The sequence below is a fragment of the Symphalangus syndactylus genome, chromosome 3 (genome assembly GCF_028878055.3).
Source record: "Symphalangus syndactylus isolate Jambi chromosome 3, NHGRI_mSymSyn1-v2.1_pri, whole genome shotgun sequence".
In the NCBI taxonomy this organism is placed as follows: domain Eukaryota; kingdom Metazoa; phylum Chordata; class Mammalia; order Primates; family Hylobatidae; genus Symphalangus; species Symphalangus syndactylus.
In genome coordinates this window covers 52,017,442-52,036,504 of record NC_072425.2, presented here as the reverse complement: position 1 = coordinate 52,036,504, position 19,063 = coordinate 52,017,442, and the positions used below count along the sequence as shown (strand labels likewise).

Genomic DNA, 19,063 nt, shown 5'->3' with positions numbered 1-19,063 from the left:
ATAAACCCATACATCTATGGTCAATTGATTTTCAAGAAGGATGTTAAGATCACTCAATGGGGAAAGAATAGTCTCTTCAACAAATGGTGCTGACCGGGTGTGGTGGCTCACAACTGTAATCCCAATACTTTGGGAGGCTAAGGCAGGCAGATCACTTGAGGCCAGGAGTTCAAGACCAGCCTGGCCAACATGGCAAAACCCTGTCTCTAGTAAAAATACAAAAAATTAGCCAGGCGTGGTGGCACATGCCTGTAGTCCCAGCTACTCAGGAGGCTGAGGCAGGAGAATCGCTTGAACCCGGGAGGCAGAGGTTGTTGCAGTAAGCCAAGGTTGCGCCACTGCACTCCAGCCTGGGTGACAGAGGGAGACTCTGTCTCAAAAAAAAAAAAAAAAAAAAAAAGTGCTGGGACAACTGTGTATCTACATGCAAAAGAATGATGTTGGAGCTGGGTGTTACGGTGCACACCTGTAGTCCCAGCTACAGGGGAGGTTGAGGCAGGAGGATTACTTGAGCCCAGGAGTTTGAAGCTGCAGTGAACTACGAACACACCACTGCACTTCAGCCTGTGTGACAGAGCAAGACCCGACCCTGTCTCTGAAAAAAAAGAATGATGTTGGACCTCTACCTGAGATCATATACAAAATTCACTCAGAATGGATCAAACACCTAACTATAAGAGCTAAAACTATAAAACTCTTAAAAGGGAACATGGGAAATCTTCATGATCTTAGATTTATTTAGCAATGAATTATTAGATATGACACCAAAAGTATGAACAACCTAAGAAAAACTAAACTGTACTTCAACAAAATTAAAAATGTTTGTGCATCTAAGATATTACCAAGAAAGTAAAAAGACAACTAACAGGAGAAAATATTTGCCAATCATGTATCTGATAAGGGTCTAGTAGCCAGAATATACAAAGAATTCTCAAGATAAATGACACTATTAAAAAGTGGGCAAAGGGGGCTGGGCACGGTGGCTCACACCTGTAATCCCAGCATTTTGGGAGGCCGAGGTGGCTGGATCGCTTGAGCTCAGGAGTTCAAGACCAGCCTGGGCAACATGGTGAAACCTTGTCTCTAATAAAATACAAAAAATTAGCCAGGGATGGTGGTGTGCACTTATAGTTAGTCCCAGCTACGCAGGAGGCTGAGATTGCACTACTGCACTTCAGCCTGAGTGACAGAGAGAGACTCCATTTCAAAAAAAAAAAAAGTGGGCAAAGGATCTGAATAGACATTTCATTTCTCTGAAAAAGATATATAAGTGGGCAACAAGCACATGAAAAGATGCTCTTAGTCTTCAGGGAAATGCAAATCAAAACTACAAGATACCACTGCACACTCTCAACGATAGCTAAAATCAAAAAGACAAGTAATAACAAGTGTTGCTGAAGATGTGAAAAAAATAAAGACACCTTCATACACTGCTGGTGGGAAGATCGAACCATACAGCAATTTTGGAAAAGTCTGCCCAGGTCCTCAAAAATTTAAACATAAAAGTGCCACTGGACCTAGCAATTCCACTCCTAGGCATATTACCCCAGAAAAGTGAAAACGCACGTCCATGCAAGAAAACCTGTACCCAAATATTGATAGCAGCACTGAGCATAACAGCCAAACAACCCAATAGCAGAAACCCATAATAGCGGAAATAACCCAAATGTCCATCGATGAATGAATGGATATGTCCACCCCATGGACTATTACTAAGCCATGTAAAGGAATGAAGTACTGATGCATACTACAACATGGATGAACCTTGAAGACATCAGGCTAAATGAAAGAAGCCAGCCACAAACAACCACACATTCAATGACTCTGTTTATATGCAATATTCGGAAGAGACAAGTCTACAGCAATAGAAAGTAGACAGGTAGTTGCCTAGGGCTGGGGGTCATGGGGAGACAATAGGATGATAGCTAAAGGGTACAGAGTTTTTACTGAAGTGATGAAAATCTAAAATCGACTGTGCTGATGATTGCACGTATCTTTCAATACAGTCAAAACCATTGCACTGAACACTTTAAGTGGGTAAATTGTATGGTATATAAATTACATCTCAAAAAAGTTGTTACAGAAAAAAAGGAAAATGGAGAAAGATCTAAGCTACAAGAATGTTAGGCAGTGATATGGAAAAACACATGGATAAATCTAAACAAACATCTGTGTAAAATAATACTCTAAATTATGACTAAAAAAAAATACCAAGACAAACAGAATACAAAACAATACATATTGCACATAAGTTTGAAGAGACAACTGGAATTAAGTATCCCAAGTCCTTATATTGTGTGGGGGCTGGGAGTATGAAATAACTGATTAGACTTTAAATATGCAGGATCAAATTGGACACGACACCACAAAAGGGAGAGAAACAAGAGTAACTTCCAAACACATAGAGCAAAAAATGACATAAACTAATAAGCAAAAGTACACAGAGGTCAAAAAACTATGGGCTGGGGGCCAAATGCAGCCCACCACCTCCTGTTTTTGTTTTCCTGGAACTCAGCCCCACTCATGTTTTCTCCATGGCTCTTTTTGAGCTACACTGTCCAGGCTGGGTACCCGCAACAGGGACCAGACATTACAAATGTCTGCTGTCCCTGCTATCAGATACTACACAACAGACAAAAGCAAGAGTTATTGGGGGCTTCCGTCTCCTAAGCATTGAAACGAAGACAATATTTCCTCTTTTCTTCAGAGGTACACAGTTCAATTTTTTTTTTTTTTTTTTTTTTTTTTTTTTTTTTTGAGATGGACTCTCTCATTCTGTCGCCCAGGCTGGAGTGCAGTGGCGCCATCTTGGCTCACTGCAGCCTCTGCCTCCTGGGTTCAAGCGATTCTCCTGCCTCAGCCTCCCGAGTAGCTGGAACTACAGGCATGCACCACCATGCCTGGCTAATTTTTGTATTTTTAGTAGAGACAGAGTTTTGCCATGTTGGCCAGGCTGGTCTCAACTGATCCACCTGCCTCAGCCTCCCACAGTGTTGGCATTACAGGCATAAGCAGCCGCGCCTGGCCTACAGGGTTCAGTTAGATAAACAATATGAGTGCAAGAACTTTTGTGTAGGAAGGAATGTCCTCAGCCTACTCCACAGCTTCAGCTTCACAACTACCCCCTTCAGGTTCAATTACCAGAAGCTAACTTCCTACAAGAGAAAAAGGGCAGGCCCTTCTATGACAGCACGGAAAGACCTCAAGCCACGTTTCTCCCACCAGTAACATCTTGCAAAACTACAATATCACAGCAAGGTGACTGATGCTGATACAATCCACAATCTTATTCAGATATCTCAGGTTTTACATATATGCGAGTGTGCATGTGTGAGAGTGTGTGTGAGCACACGTAGGTTCATGCATCCACCACCACAGTCAAGATACAGAACAGTTTGATCACCACAGGGATCCCCTGGTTTGACCTTTTATAACCACATCTACCTCCCTTTTTCCTCCTTGCCAACCCCTGGCAACCACTAATCTTTGTCATTCAAGGATGTTATACACACAGAATCATTCAGTGTGACCTCTGGGGACCCCCTGGAGGTCCACCTGGGCTGTTTAGCAAGAGTCTGTTCCTTTTTGGTGCTGAGCAGAGTTCTGTGGTATGAATGCACAGTCTGTCTGACCCGCTGGAGGTCACCGTGGAAAGACATGTGGGTGGTTTCCAGTTTTTAGCTGTTACAAAGAGGGCTGCTGTGAACATTTCTGTACAGGTTTTTTGGTGAGTGTCAGTCTTCATTTCTCTGGGATAAATGCCCAGGAGCGCAAGTACAGGGTAATTGCGTGTTTAATGCGTAGGAACCTTCCAAACTGTTTTCCAGAGTGACTGTGTCATTTTCCATCCCTATCAGCAACAGATGAGAGATCCAGTTTCTCTGCACCTGCATTTGGTGTTGTTTCAGTGTCTTTATTTTAACCCTTCTGCTAGTTAAGTGATGCCTGCTTTAACTGCTTACAAGACTACATTTACATATAAGGTTAAAAGATTAAAGTAAAATTAAAAAGTAATCCATACTTATTTTGTAGAAAACTGAAAAATACAGAAATACATAAATAAAGTCCTGTTTCTTCTCTTGGGAAAAAACCCGCCATGCTGCTGTTTATACCTAAATCAACGTACCCAAGTGGCAGACAGCACAAGGCAGGTGCCACTGCTTTCTTCTCACCCTAGAGCTCCACTTGGAACTCTCCTCACCAGGATGACAACTGCTCTGGGCCTCTGCTAACATCCCTGTGGCCCTTTGCATCAGAGGCTCACCTGAGGCTCTACCAGACATCCTCAGTCCTCCTCAAAACACTGACAGCTGTGGCCCCAACTAAAGAAAGCACTGAGGGCTCTTTCCCAAGTGTGAGCCACAGACACGTCAATGAGACAAGGCAAGTGGGTCCCAGGGCTCCAGGCAGCGGTGCATGCACATGTGGGGAAGAGCACCAGCTCGCTCCAGAACAGATTTCCTCACTGCTTATTGTCCTGTAAAGGCTTTGGCAGCCTAGTAAAGCCTATGGGCCTCTCTCAGAATAACTTTTTTTTTTTTTTTTTTTGAGATAGAGTCTCACTCTGTCGCCCAGGCTAGAATGCACTGGTGCAATCTCGGCTCACTGCAATCTCTGCCTTCCAGGTTCAAGTGATTCTCCTGCCTCAGCCTCCCAAGTAGTTGGGACTACAGGCACCCGCCACCACGCCTGCTTAATTTTTTTGTATTTTCAGTAGAGATGGGGTTTGACCATGTTAGCCAGGATGGTTTCAATCTCCTGACCTCATGATCTGCCCGCTTCGGCCTCCCACAGTGCTGGGTTTATAGGCGTGGGCCACCACACCCAGCCCAGGATAACATCTTTAAATGTGTAATATAAAATACAGACGGCAAAAATGTAAAATACCAAAAAAAAAAAAAAAGAAATTTTTTTTTTTGAGACAGGACTTGCTCTGTCACCCAGGCTGGAGCACAGCTGGATGATCACAGTTCCCCGCAGCCTTGACTGCATCCTCCTACCTCAGCTTCCCAAGTAGGTGGGACTCTAGGCACACGCCACTATGTCCAGCTAATTTTTTTATTTTTCTTTTGTAAAGATGGGCGTCTCACTATGTTGACCAGGCTGGCTTCCAACTTTTGGTTTTAAGTAATTCTCCCACCTCAGCCTCCCAAAGTGCTGAGCCAAAATATTTTTAAAAACAAATGTATTCCATAGTAATATGTAACATTTCATGCAGTGATGAATAAACCACAACTGGAAGTGTCTGCAGCTACAGTGTGAGACGGAAAGTCTGGTTTTTTATTCTCTTAGTGGCAAACTCCTCAGTCCTGATGAACCCACAGGCTCATTGCCACATTCGTAATGGAAAGAAATGCTAAATTCCAGGTACAGCTTAGTGAAAATGAAGATGCCATTTTTTTCCTATCCAAGCTCACGCAGCCCTGAATTTCAAAGACCCAGGAAGTGCAGGGCCAGTCCTCTTCCCTAAGAGACTCCTGTAGGCTGTACCTTGGCCTCGGTCCTAAGGGCAGGAAGCTGCCCGCATACAGCCAGTGGCAGGGCAGAGGCACAGGTGGGGTCCCAGGGCCCTGGCGAGGGCCTTGCAGCAAAGGACGGTTGGCAGAGAGCCTGTTGTGGGCTGCTGAGAAGGCATGCAGATGGGTTGCAGATCGGCCACCCCTGAGGCCTGATCTCACCAGGAACGGGCCAGGGCAGAACTCAACCAAGGGAAATTCCCCTTAAAACCTCAATGCACCACCACCTGCCCCAGTTCATCTGGGAGAAACTTCAGCCACTTCTTTTAGATCCCAAGTTTTTTGCTTTAAATCTCAAGGGTAGGTAATGGAAAAAAAAAAAAAAAAAAAACAGATTAGTGCTAAGAATCTAAGGATCACACAGCAAGTTTTTGGATGGGTTTGCCAACCTTCGTTAACGCAAAGGCCACTGTCCCGTCATCCTCAGTGGAAAGGTCAAGCAGCTTCTGGTAAAATGCTTCATCATAAGGCCCATCTATTTGTAAGGTTTTTCTGAAGAAGAAAGCACAATAAAAACAGGATGACAAAGCCACACAGAGGCTGTTTCTTAAACTGCTAACACAGTCTACAAAAAGCCCAGCACCACTAAACATCACACGTTTTGTTTTGAAAAAACACATAACAGATCTATCTCCCTCATGTTAAACATCAAGGTTTTTAACAGAACTTAGAAAGACCAGAACCACGGAGGCTTGAAGCTGAGCCTTCTCCTGTTCATGACAAGTAGCATCCTGTGTCAGAAACGCAAGTGAAGACCAGTGAGGAAGGAAGAGGATCCTGGCCCCGACTGGACACCGCAGGTGTGGACCCCAGTGACCCGCACTGAAAGCCCAGGACAGAGGCTCGGGTGACACAGAAGGGCCTGCAGGAGTGCTGCTCAGCTGTGGAGCAACACTGCCCTCTGCAGGCTCGGCCCCAACTTGGGGTTTCGAATTAGCAGGGTCACAGATGTGCTTTCTTTTCTAGAAACAAGTGACCCTGTTCCTCCTTCACAAGGCACTACATTCCAGAGCAGGCCTGGGTGCCTGGGAGCGGAGGACTGGGGCGGGAAGTGGCCGGCGTGCTTCATCCTCCTGGGAAGCTGTGCCTTGGGAGGCGCGTTCTTACCCTGCCCACCCCCACAGTCTCCTCTCAGGGCCGCCCAAGACGGGGACTGCCCAACCTCACCTCTCCTCGGGAAACTCTTCCAAGTATCGCTCAACCCGGTTGTACAGAGGGTAGAGGCCTTCAATGTCCAGCAGGTCCAACATCTGCACCTGGAGGGTTTTGTACAGAAGACAGCCCTTCGGTAACCCCGAGCGCTCTGGGGTGTTTTTTCCTACCGAGAACATCAGGGGAAAACGAGAGCATGTTGATTATCAAAGAACGTGGAGGGAGACACAGGCTGGCGCAGAGCGCAGGGCTCATCCTGGGCTCCGCCATACGGGCACCGCCACAGGCAAGGACTGGACCCTGGACTGGCACTAAGGACAGACGAGATGACACTCCCGCCTCACAGAGCTGCTGGAGCTGGAGCGAGCCTGGACCACACTGGATGCACCAGGCCAAGCACAAAGGACGGAGCAAAAAACACACATGTCCTGCCTCGTGCCTCTCCTCTCCCAACACAACTCTCAGAATGTCCTTTAGATTCCACCACAACAGCCCTGGAAGTCACTTTATGATCTAAGTTTAGACATAATCCTCATTTTAAGTCAGGACACAAAATTTCTTTCTTTTTTTTTTTTTTTGAGACAGTCTTGCTCTCTGTGGCCCAGCCTGGAGTGCAGTGGTGTGATCTCGACTCGCTGCAACTGCAAGGCAAGGAATTTCTAAGATCCTGCTGACATCTTAAATCTGCAAGACCACTAAAGGAGGACAACCCTGGGACACTGTCTGCAGAGTCCAGGGCCATGAGCCCACACTGAGAGGCAGGTAAGACCTGGGCTGGCGACAGGCACGAGCTCAGAACCAGCCACACAGAGCCACAGACAGGGGTCAAAGCCACCGACAAGGACCTGTTATATCATAGGGACAGAGGCAAAAACAAAACTCCACTTGCCACTCACAGTTGTTTGGCACCTGTGCTGTACAGGGTGCCAAGTGAGCTTAGGAGGTACCAAGTCCCAGATCATCTCCTCCCACTGAAGGGAGCAACCATCTCCCACAAAGAACCAAACTACAGGCAAAGACACAGTAAGAAAGGTGTCCATGCAGGGGGAAAACTGTAGTCACCTGCAGATTTCACTAGGACCCGGCACGAAAATGCTAACGTGCAGGGAAACGGGAGTAAAAGCTCACATGCCCAACTAGAGGGGATTTGTTAAAATTACAGCAGATCCATGCATGGTCAATAAAGAATAAAATGCATGTGATCGCCAGGTGCCGTGGCTTACGCCTGCGATCCTAACTCTCTGGGAGGCCAACGCTGGCAGACTGCTTGAGCCCAGGAGTTCAAGACCAGCCTGGGCAACGTGGAGAAACCCCATCTCTACAAAAAAAATACAAAATTAGCTAGGCGTGGTAGTGTGTGTCTGTAGTCCCAGCTACTCAGGAGGCTGAAGCAGGAGGATCACTTGAGCCCAGGAAGTGGAGGTTGCAGTGAGCCAAGTTCACACCACTGCACTCCAGCCTGGGCAACAGAACCAGACCTTGTCTTTAAAAATAATTAATTATATATATATATATATATATATATGTGATGATATAGATACAGATTTATGCTAGTTAAGTAAAGAAAGTCAAGTTACAAAATGACATGTAGAGTATGATCTCATTGTTTTAAACTGCACATCCCAGCAGCCAGGGCCTAGCTCCACTCCCTCCTGTCTGTGTCCATGTCCAAAAAGGTCTGCAGGAGCCCCAGGGTGCTGTGGCGCCTCCTGTTGGTGCCCCCAGACCACCTCAGCAACTGGTGCCATCTGTCGTTCCAGACACAGTCGGCTTCCTTAAAAGCAATTACATGCCCAGATTATAGGCATAATTTTAACAAAATTTTCTGAAATGATCAGGAATCACTTTCATAACAAGAAAAAAATAACCCACAAAGGTCATTTGTAGTAAGAAAACATGGTGGCTCATGCCTGTAATCCTAGCACTTTGGGAGTCCAAGGCAGGCAGATCGCTTGAGGTCAGGAGTTCGAGACCAGCCTGGCCAATATGGTGAAACCCTGTCTTTACTAAAAGTACAAAAATTAGGTGTGACGGTGCACACCTGTACTCGGGAGGCTGAAGCAGGAAAATCGCCTGAACCTAGGAGGCGGAGGTTGCAGTGAGCCGAGATCACACAACTGCACTCTGGCCTGGGTAATAGGGTAAGATCCTGTCTTGAAAAAACAAAAGAAAAAATTGGCACAGATAAGAAGGCAGGGCTTAGGGTGTGGGTGGGTTTCTGGTTGCACACAAGCAGAACTGCTGTCTTCAAACCATCTCAGGCTCCCAGACACCATGGGGTCTCTATGGGCTGCCAAGAATCAGGGGCAGTGTCAGCTCACGAGATGTCAGGACACATGGCAGTGGCCAGGGCCCGGCTCCTGTCTGCAAGGAAGGCGTCCTGCAGTCCAAAGGCCCCATGGGTCTGTGTGTTCACCCCAGACTTGTGAAGACACCCCACTGTGCTAGGACCCAGCCCTGCAGGATTTCTGTGCCTCAATTCTCCCCGTCTAAGGAACAAGCCAAGGAAAACCTGTCCCCAGGGTTGCAATGAGGATCCAACAGGATAGATAACACGGTTGAAAACATTCAACAAACCAGTGAGGACCACAACATATGGATGATATTCTGGGGGAAAATCTTACAGCCCAAATGTGTCCTGCAATTTACAGATGCAGATAAAAGGCAAGAAAGGGAGTCTGCATCTGGGGGTGAGAGGCGGCGAGTCCCCGTGCTGGGAGCCCTGGCGTAACCAGGTGGCATCCCCCAGATCCCCCAGGAGGCTTTGCTGACCGCCTGGCCACCCATGGGGACTGCAGAGTCCCAAGGCCCCTGCGGCCCCCAACGCCTACCTGGGGAAGGCTGGGCCCTACCTTGGCAGCGAAGGCTCCTGCTGAAAGGGCTGGCTTCGCAGACTCGCGGGCCCTGAGGCCCGAGCTCCGGACTCAGGGTGCCTGCCCAGCCCTTGTCGGAGCCACTCAGTAGCACCCGTGTGATCACATGCACCAGCTCCCTGATCACAGCCCTTGTGCAGTGGGGCCCACTGGCCAGGCCATTGGAAGGGAAGAAGAACGGCTTCAGGTGGTGTGCAAGCTCGCTCCAGTCAGCCACGGGGCTCCGGGCATCTTTGCAGCCGTAAATCAGCTCACCATTCTTCAGGCAGGGAAAAGAGAGAGGGAAACGTCAAACCACCAAGCTTGTAGGAAAAGAACTCAGTCCCCACCACCAGCATTCCAGGCAGCAGGTGAAAGCCAAGGGCCCTGACGCTGTCGACCCAATCTGGGGCCGCTGCATACCCCGGCTCCTCTGGGGAAATCCACCCTCACGAGCCGTGCTATCAACCAAGCACCAAACCTCAAGACATGAAAAGGAAGGAAAGTTTCAAAAACTAAAGAGCAGTGCCCTGGCCTGACCAACGCCCCCAGACAATGATCCACAGTACATTCGGAAGCCAAGAGCAAATGCTCACCAAAAGTGACAAACTCCCAAAGCTACCAGCCCAGTTACTCAAGAACCTGAGGGCCTTGGCTCTGGCCCTGAGCAGACAAACGTGAGGACAGCAGTCAGCACCAGCACCGCAAACGAGTGTGTCCTGGGGTTCAGGCCATGCCCAGGGTGACCCCAGTGCTGGGTGGTACAGCTGAGCCAGATGGTGGGAGAAGCTGCTGGCATCACCAATATGGTCCATGCTCAAGACCATTCTGCCTTCTTAAATCAAGCCCAGCAAAGAAACTCCTTACAACATCAACATTCAGATTCACACATTCCCAGGGCACAGGCAGGGACATCTGCTGCCATGCCCAGGGGGAGTCAACACCATGACTCATGGGGGTCTGGGTGGTGCCCAGGGGAAAGGCCCCTGACAGCAGCCAACCCAGGAGAGTGGCAACTCTTTAAACCTTATTTATTTCTTTTTTAAAAAAAATTTTAATGTTTTTGAGACAAGGTCTCATCCTGTTGCCCAGGCTAGAGTGCAGTGGAGCAATCAAAGCTCACTACAGCCTTCAACTCCCAGACTCAAGCAATCCTCCCACCTCAGGCTCCCAAGTAGCTGAGAACACAGGTGCACACCACCACGCCCAGCTAATTTTTTTATTTTTTTGTAGAGACAGGGTTTTGCTATGTTGCCCAGGCTGGTCTTGAACTTCTGGCCTCAAGCAATCCATCTACCTCAGCCTCCCAAAGTGCTGGGATTACAGGTGTGGGCCACTGCACCTGGCCCACACCTGGAACTTCAGAGCTTTCAGGGTTTTCTGCCTTGCTGGCTTTCAATACTGAACCGGACCAGATCAGCGGGAGAGTTGATGGAACACACAGTAGGTAACATGCCTTGGTGGTGCCCTATTATCTTAAAATCATTCTGCATCCCTTCTCTTAATCCATTCCCTTTTCAACTCTTTTGAAACAATCCTAATCCTCAGGACTTTTCCATGCTGACTTTAACAGAAGCAGCAGACAGCCAGAGTTCCAGAGACATTAGGTGCAGGCCAGATAGGGGTCAGAAAAGGGTCCACCTGGGATAACATGCCAGCCTTATGACAGGATTCAAACAAATCCCTGATGAAACAGAATTTATCTTCAGGGCTTAAATATCGAGTTTATAAAAATAAATTATATAAATATGAAATAAAAACTGCCTGTGAAATATGTCATCCTTTCCTGGATTTGGGAAGGTAGAGGCAGACAGGGAATGAAGCCGATTCACTGCCCAGCAGCCAACATCATGGGTTTCTAACCAAGACCTGGGGAGACAGGTCAAGAGTAGGCCCCATATGCCCACTGCTGAGAGGCAGCCAGTCGGGCAGCAGGACGCCAGCCACGTGCAGCAGCGAGGAGAGGGGCCAGGGCTTCCAGTTCACCAGTCACCTCATCCAGACCACGGCACATAGGAAGCTAAGAGGCCCACGCTCAACAGCCCTGCCTCCTCTGAAGAATCCACCTACGATGGCTGTCAGCTCCTGCAGGGAGCCCAGGACTCTGTCCCCAGGTGTCACTTATGTGTGATCATGAGGCTACAACTGGGACTGAGGTGATGACAAGGGGGACCCCAGAGGGGACCCCAGAGGATATATGTCCAACAGGGGCCGGGCACCCTGACTGCTACCCAGGCCTGCCCTTCCCTACATCTCATCCCCTCTCTCCCCAACAGCCTCTCCTCCGCAGATGCCCCAACCCTGCCTCGCCCCACCCCCACCTCCTCTCCCTTGGACACCACTGCCAGCAGCAGGCCAGGTGACACCAGCCCAGACAGTGCCAGAGCCATCCTCACCCACAGTTCACCCATCTGCTTATCAGGGGAGACCAAGGCCCACCCAGCAACTGGTGGGGCTTTGGTCGAGCACCCCAGGGTCATGGACAACCCAGGGTCACTCAGATGCTGTGCTTGTGGAATCGTGCTCAGAAAAAGGTCAGGGAAAGACAGGTCTGGAACTGGAAGGTCCAAGGTGATGAGTGAACCAGTCGAGGCATGAGGACCCCAAAGGGGATGTCAGACACACATGATGTGCAGCCCAGCCCAACACCCTCATCTGTGAGGTCACTTGAACCTTCGCCAGCCCCACCCTGAAACCACCGTAGAATCAAAGCAGCTCTTACCTTAAATATCTTCAAGTTGTTCTGTGCCTCCTGCAGCAAACTCTTCAAGGCAAAGTGCATTCTCTGTTTGTTTCTAAAAGGGAAAAGTGTTAACATGCTTTAAAAGCAGCTGGAACTGACCTGTCCCTGCACACACACCTGCTCGTGGCTCAGAGGACACGCTGGGTACTCCCAGGGGCCGCTGGGAAACCCAGAGTCCAACTGGGTCCAAACAGTGACATTCTCCCATCACTACAGCCCCACCATGAGCTCCCTCCCCGAAGGGTCACAGACGCAGCTCCATAGCCTGACACGCACTCACCAGAGATGTGGGGGTTGGCCCTGACCCCAGACTTTCGGGAGATGTGAGGGACCCAACTGAGGCAGGGGAGTGGGAACCCCACCAGCCGCATCACAGCCCAACCTAAGAGGGGTTAAGGGCTGCTATGCCTCCTTTGTTCTTCCTGCCGCAACTTCCAAAGGCTTAGGGGCAGCAGGAGACCTGTGACGGGCCACGAAGGGAGTGCCGGGAGCCAAGGAGAGGCTAGAGCCCCAGGGCGCCCTCGCCCTCCAAGCGAGGAGCTGCAAGGATGGCCTCCTCCCCAACTCCCGAAGGGGGAACCTCTGGAGGCCAAGCTGCCCATGCAAGCATGCGAGCCTGACCCTGCCAGTAGGGACAGCCCATAAGCACACATTCAGAAAGGCGTCCAATAACCACGCACTCTAGCTGACTCCCAAAAGCCGGCATTCTACAACATTCCAGGGAGGGTTCCCTACTTATCTTCTGACACATTAATAAATTCTCAACAATGAATCTTTATTACTCAATGCTTCACAATTCACAGCCTTTAGGTGCACAGGGAAATCTACATGGGACCCACAGGTGAGGGCACCGCCAACCTCGCTGAAGCCATGGAGTGAGCGGTGTTGGTGCCACCTTCTGTACTAGCATTCCCAATGTTTGTGAACTTTTTAACTTCCAAAGACAACTCTGTGTTCGATCTTTGTTCCCGGAAGTTTGCAAGAGCATCTAACCAAAAGCACTGACATGATGATCAGGCGCGCACTCAGAGGCAGTGCTGAGCACTGACAAAGGCAGGGGCACGAAATGAATGGCTGGAGGGCAGCGGGGGAGGAAAGAGGAAAGAAACTCACACAGTGGAGTGAGAAAAACTGGACTCACCAGAACAGCTCTGCAGTAACAGGGGTCCCAGGGAGGGAAAGGAGATTGGAAAGAGGAGCTGTGCTGATCAAAAAGGACAGCAAAGGCTCACAAATCTACATCGCTCTGTGGCCAAGCACTCTCTCCTGGGGGTGTGAGTGGGGGGTGCCTGAGTCGGGGCAGGGCACTGCCATGAGTCCCAGGTCCTACCTCCCTCCACCTGCTACCACCCTCAGCCCTCAGCTCTGCTGCCCCTTCAGCCCCAGGGCCTGCTCGCTGGGCCCCCAGGCCCCACTGCAGACTGACCCTCCCCAGGGAGCCGCCTTCCTGACCACAAAGGCTCTGGCCAGGACCGGACTCTGCGCTGCCCCAGGAGAGTAGTGTGCAGGATGCACAGCAAAGCTCTGAAGGCCAGGGAGGCAGCGCCAAAGTGGGGAGCGGAGCCCAGGCACCTGGCACCTGATCGGAGGCTGCAAGTAGACCTTGCCGGGGCAGAAATGGCCACTGTAGCAGCAGACTTTTTAATATCCACAGAGGAGGGGGAGATCAAAAGGACAAACAACCAAACTATGAAGGCCCAGACGGATGGAGGTCAAGGCTGAGCACCAGTTGATTTCTGACATAAGTAGAAGACAAATCTGGTCACAATTCGGATAAGGGAACAACCAAAAGTGAGCAAGCACCTCAAACCGTGAGCACAGAGACAAGTCACGGAGCACAAAGCCCCAAGTGTCTACAGCGCTGATGGCGAAAGAGAGCCCTGAAGACAGAACAGGGCCCTCCCCGCCTTCCTACCTCATGAAATGCCCCCCACCGGCCCCCGCCCCACCCATCTCCAGGGAACGTGACACAAGGGGGGCAAAGGAGAAGTGTTCTCTTACCCTGAGTAGAGATCAAGGGGACAGTATCTGCTGATCTGCTTCCACTTCCCAGTTGCTACCTATGAAAACAACAACAGGAGGGCATGAGGTGACTGACGCTGGTGACTGCACTGTGCCAACTGAACACACAGAACAGCATCAGTGATGAAGACAATGAAGACAAGCTGCAGCCTTGCCCCGGAAAAGGTGCCACCACCTTTGCAGGTGCACATCACTAAATGGGGGAGAGAGCCACTTGACTTCCATTCAAGGAAACCTTGGCCCCATCTGTAAGACGTGATGTGGCGTGGCCCCCAGGCCAGCCCTTCACAGGAGCAGGGAAGAAAGTGGCAAACACCTTCAAATTACGTGGCTAAATTTTGGTAATGAGAGTAACAAACCTTTAGAAATTACAATATCCAGTAACAGGGAAGGTGTCCTTAACAAGAAATTTCATGTTGCCAGTGGGAAGATAAGTTGGCATAACATTTTGAAAGGCAACTTGCTGGTATCCACCAAACTTTAAAATGTTTATGTCCCCTGACTCAGCAAATCTACAAGGAACCTAGAAGAACTAGCACAGGGCAAAAAGGTACAGAGACAAGAATGTCCACTGCGGCCTTACTGCTAATAGCAAACCCTGAAACCAAGAGACACACTCATCAGTAGGGAAATGACTAAATAAATTACAGCCCATCCACTAGTGGGGCCAGCACACGCAAACAATTTAGTGAATGAAGAAATGCATAAATGATATGCAGCCACTACCAGAAAGAGGTAGAGTTAAAAGTCACCAAAATTTATTCAAGGAAAAAAGCAACTGGCAGAGCAATGGATACAGTGTAATGTCAATTTTGCTTAAAAAAAAAAAAAAGCTTATGTGCAAATATCCATGCATATATCCAAATATGCACTGAAAAAGCCCTAAAGAATATATCACAAACAATCCTCAACGATTAAGTGAAAAAAGCAATTAGACAAAGTACATATGGCATGATCCCATTTTTGCTTTGTAAGGGTGTGTGTGTGCACGTACAGGCATGTAAACATTAGAACATGTGGACAGAGATCACTTCATTTCCACCGGAATTACATGCATATTTTTGTGGGCACAGGAAGAAGTCTGGGAAGATATGCAAATATATCTGACAATATGAGTTACCTGGGAAGGCAGGTAATCCAATTCATGCCATGTCACATGTTACCAGTTATATGAGCAGGTAGTGCTTTATAGTAAAATGTATTTCTTAAACATCTATCACATACGCTGAAAGTGAACTGTGACCATGAAAATCGCATCCTAAGGGGCATGGCTCACATACCATCTTTCCCCCAAGAGCTTAGATAGAAATCACACCACAAAGAAAAGACGGGGTGATGTTGGTGAAATAGTGGAGCAATGACCTCCAGAAATTCTCTCCTCTGTAAAGGCAATCAGAAAACTGGTTAAAAAAAAATGTCAGAATCAAAAAGTTTTGAACTCTGGAAATTGATCATAGACTTGCAACAATCCAGGAAGCATTTATTCAAGAAAAACAGCTAAATCTAAGCAAGATCAGTGAGCTTGTTGACACTTTAAATGCCCTATTCCCATCCCTGTATCTCTAGCTCCAAGGTTCGGAACCTTGAAAACCAACAGCTGCAATCACAGTGAAAACCAGCTGCCCAGCAGCCACAGAGGACGCAGATGAGGGCAGGACATCTCCAAAGCCTCGTTCTCTGACAATCACTTATTTGACCTGCCTCTGGGTTCCCGGAAAGATCACATTTGCAAGGCTGTCTTCAATGACCTGGCTCAGAACTCACCCATGCAGGAGGCCTTTTCCCCACGGGCATTTGTCAAAAACATTTAGAGGCAATTGTTTAACTTCATGGTTTCCTTGGAAGGTGAATAAAAAGGCAAACAATAGGCTAACCAAAGCTAAAAAGAAAAAGCTGAGTAACAAGATGTACATAGAGACTCTGAAAGCTCCAACTTACACCTAGGAATTTAGAAAGTCATGGAAAGACTCAGAAAAGACCTGAGAAGGCCCTAAGCTCTCACCTGAGCTGATCTGAGGCTCCATGGAAGTGAAGGCTAAGGCAAAGTTATCAACTACCCTAGTGAGTATTGAGTGGGCCCCAACACACAAACAGAGCCCCTCAGCAAAGACTAGGAGACTTATTCATTCTGGAATGCCTGCCATTTACAAAAATATCTATCAACCCACTAGCTGCCCACTAAGCTAACTGAGCAGACTTTATTGGCCACATATGACAAAGAATACAGACTTCACAAAATTAGTGCAGAAAAGTCCCTAAACAAACAGTAACAACTACAAGAAGCAGCAATAAAAAATCCTGGAAAGAGAGTAGAATCTAATTCCAGAGGGGCCACATTATATTATTTCAAATGCCCACTTTCAACCTATCATCACAAAACATGCAAAGAAACAAGAAAGTATTGCCCATATACAAGAAAAAAAGCAATCACTACACTGCCCTGAGGAAGCCCAGACACTGGACTTACTAGACAAAGACTTCAATCAACTATTTTAAATATGCTTAGAGCTAAAGGAAACTAGGGACAAAGAACTAAAAGGAACAAGGAGAATAATGTCTCAACAAATAGAGAGTATCAATAGAGAGACAGAAATTATAAAAAGGAACCAAAAAGAAATTCTGGCCAGGCATGGTGGCTCAACGCGTATAATCCCAGCATTTTGGGAGACTGAGGTAGGCAGACTGCCCGAGCTGAGGCATTCGAGACCAGCCTGGGCAACATGGTGAAACCCTGTCCTACAAAAAATTCAAAAACTAGCTGGGCATGGTGGGGTGTGCCTGTAGTCCCAGCTACTTGGTGGGGGCTGAGGCAGGAAGATGGCTTGAGTTCAGGGGGTCAAGGCTGCAGTGAGTCATGTTCACACCACTGCAGTCCACTCTGGGTGACAGAGCAAGACCCTGTCTAAAAAGAAAAAAAAGAAAGAAATTCTTTAGTTGAAAAGTACAGTAACTAAAATGAAAAAGTAACTAGAGGGGCTCAAGAACAGACTTGAGAGGCAGAAGAGAAAATGGTTGAATTTTAGGGTAAAGACCAAGAGATCTACACCTAGACACACCATAATCAAATTGTCACAGGACAAAGACAAGGACAGAATCTTAAAAAGCAAAAAGAGAGAAGTGGCTCATCCCATACAAAGCACCTTCCCTAAGATTAACAGCTGATTCCTCATTAGAAACCATGGAGGCCAGGAGGAGGCAGGATCATGACATATCCTCAGTGCTAAAAGAAAGATTGCCATCCAAGAATTCTAGATCTACCAAGACTATCCTTTGAAAATGAAGGAGAAATTAAGACATTGCCAAATAAACCGTAACTAAAAGAATTTGTTGCTAGAAAACCTACCCTACAAGAATTACTAAAGGGAGTCCTTTAGGCTGAAATAAAGGATAGTAGATAGTAACTCAAATCCACAGGAAGAAATAAAGAGCATCGGTAAAGGTAACTACATAGGCAAATATAAAAGAAGGTATAAACACATTTTGTAATTCTTGTTCTTCTATATAATTTAAGAGACAACTGCATAAGGTATTAATTACAAATCTGTATCACCCAGAACATGATGTAGAAACATCTAATTTGCATCCCAATAACAGCACAAAGGTTGGGGGAGGGAGCAAAGCTTTAGAGGAGCAAAATTTTGTTTATGATTGAAATGGAGTTGGTATTAACCTGAACTAGACTGTTTAGGTTATTATGTTAAATTAACACTCAGAGCAACGAGACAGAAAGTCAACAAGAATGAAAGCTTGAACAATACTATGAACCAACTAGACCAAACACATCTATAGAAAATCCACCCAGCAAGAGCAGGTTACACATTCTGCCCAAGCAAACATGGAACAGTCTTGAGGAAGAAACTTATGTTAAACCACAAAACAAGTCTCAATACATTTTAAGAGTGAAATCATGCAAACAATGTTCTCCAAACACAGTGGAATGAAACTAGAAATCAGTCACAAAAAAAAATTTGACTCACAAATATGTAAAAAGTAAACACTCCTAATTATCAGTTGGTCAAAGAAGAAAGCAAAAGAGAAATCAGAGAATGAATTAAGATAAAATGAAAACACAACATACCAAAATGTATGGGATGAAGAGAAAGCAGTTACTTAAAGGTTTATTAAAAGAATGATCTTAAATGAATAACCTAACTTTCTACAATAAAAAGCTAGAGGCCAGGCACGGTGGCTCACGCCTGTAATCCCAGCACTTTGGGAGGCCGAGGGGGGTGGATCATGAGGTCAGGAGATTGAAACCATCCTGGCTAACACGGTGAAACCCCATCTCTACTAAAAATACAAAAAATTAGCTGGGCATGGTGGCGGGCGCCTGTAGTCCCAGCTACTCACTGCACTGTAGCCTGGGTGACAGAGCGAGACTCTGTCTCAAAAAAAATAAAAAAATAAAATTAGAAAAAGAATAACACACTAAGCCCAATCCAAGCACAGTGAAGGAAACAGTAAAGATTAAAGTGAAGACAAATGAAATAGAAAATGGGGGAGAGGGGAGCAGAAAACTGAATAAAACCTAAAGTTGTTTCTTTGAAAAGATCAACAAATATGACACAATCCTTTGGCTAGACCAAGGAAAAAGAGACAGAAACCAAATTACTAAAGTCAGATATGAAAGAAGGGGACCCTACTACTGACCTGTATGCCATCAAATTAGATGAAAATGGACAAATTCCTAGTAACACACAACTACCAAAAAAACCCACTCAGGAAATAGAGAATCTCAACAGATTGTTAACAAGAGACTGAATCAGTTATCAAAAATC

At 47.2% G+C, this 19,063-nt stretch overlaps 1 protein-coding gene across 3 annotated transcripts in view; it reads right to left on the bottom strand.

The window, feature by feature from the left end:
• The window catches only part of IPPK (inositol-pentakisphosphate 2-kinase), a 62,261-nt gene that overhangs the window by 20,070 nt on the left and 23,128 nt on the right, over positions 1-19,063 (bottom strand). For all 3 annotated transcript variants that reach the window (XM_055271946.2, XM_055271944.2, XM_055271948.2), the window contains exons 7-11: positions 14,265-14,323; positions 12,243-12,315; positions 9,521-9,800; positions 6,684-6,834; positions 5,906-6,008 (exon numbers count right to left, since the gene is read on the bottom strand). In XM_055271946.2, coding sequence (XP_055127921.2) covers positions 5,906-6,008; positions 6,684-6,834; positions 9,521-9,800; positions 12,243-12,315; positions 14,265-14,323 — 666 coding nt within the window. The remainder of the gene's footprint in view (positions 1-5,905; positions 6,009-6,683; positions 6,835-9,520; positions 9,801-12,242; positions 12,316-14,264; positions 14,324-19,063) is intronic.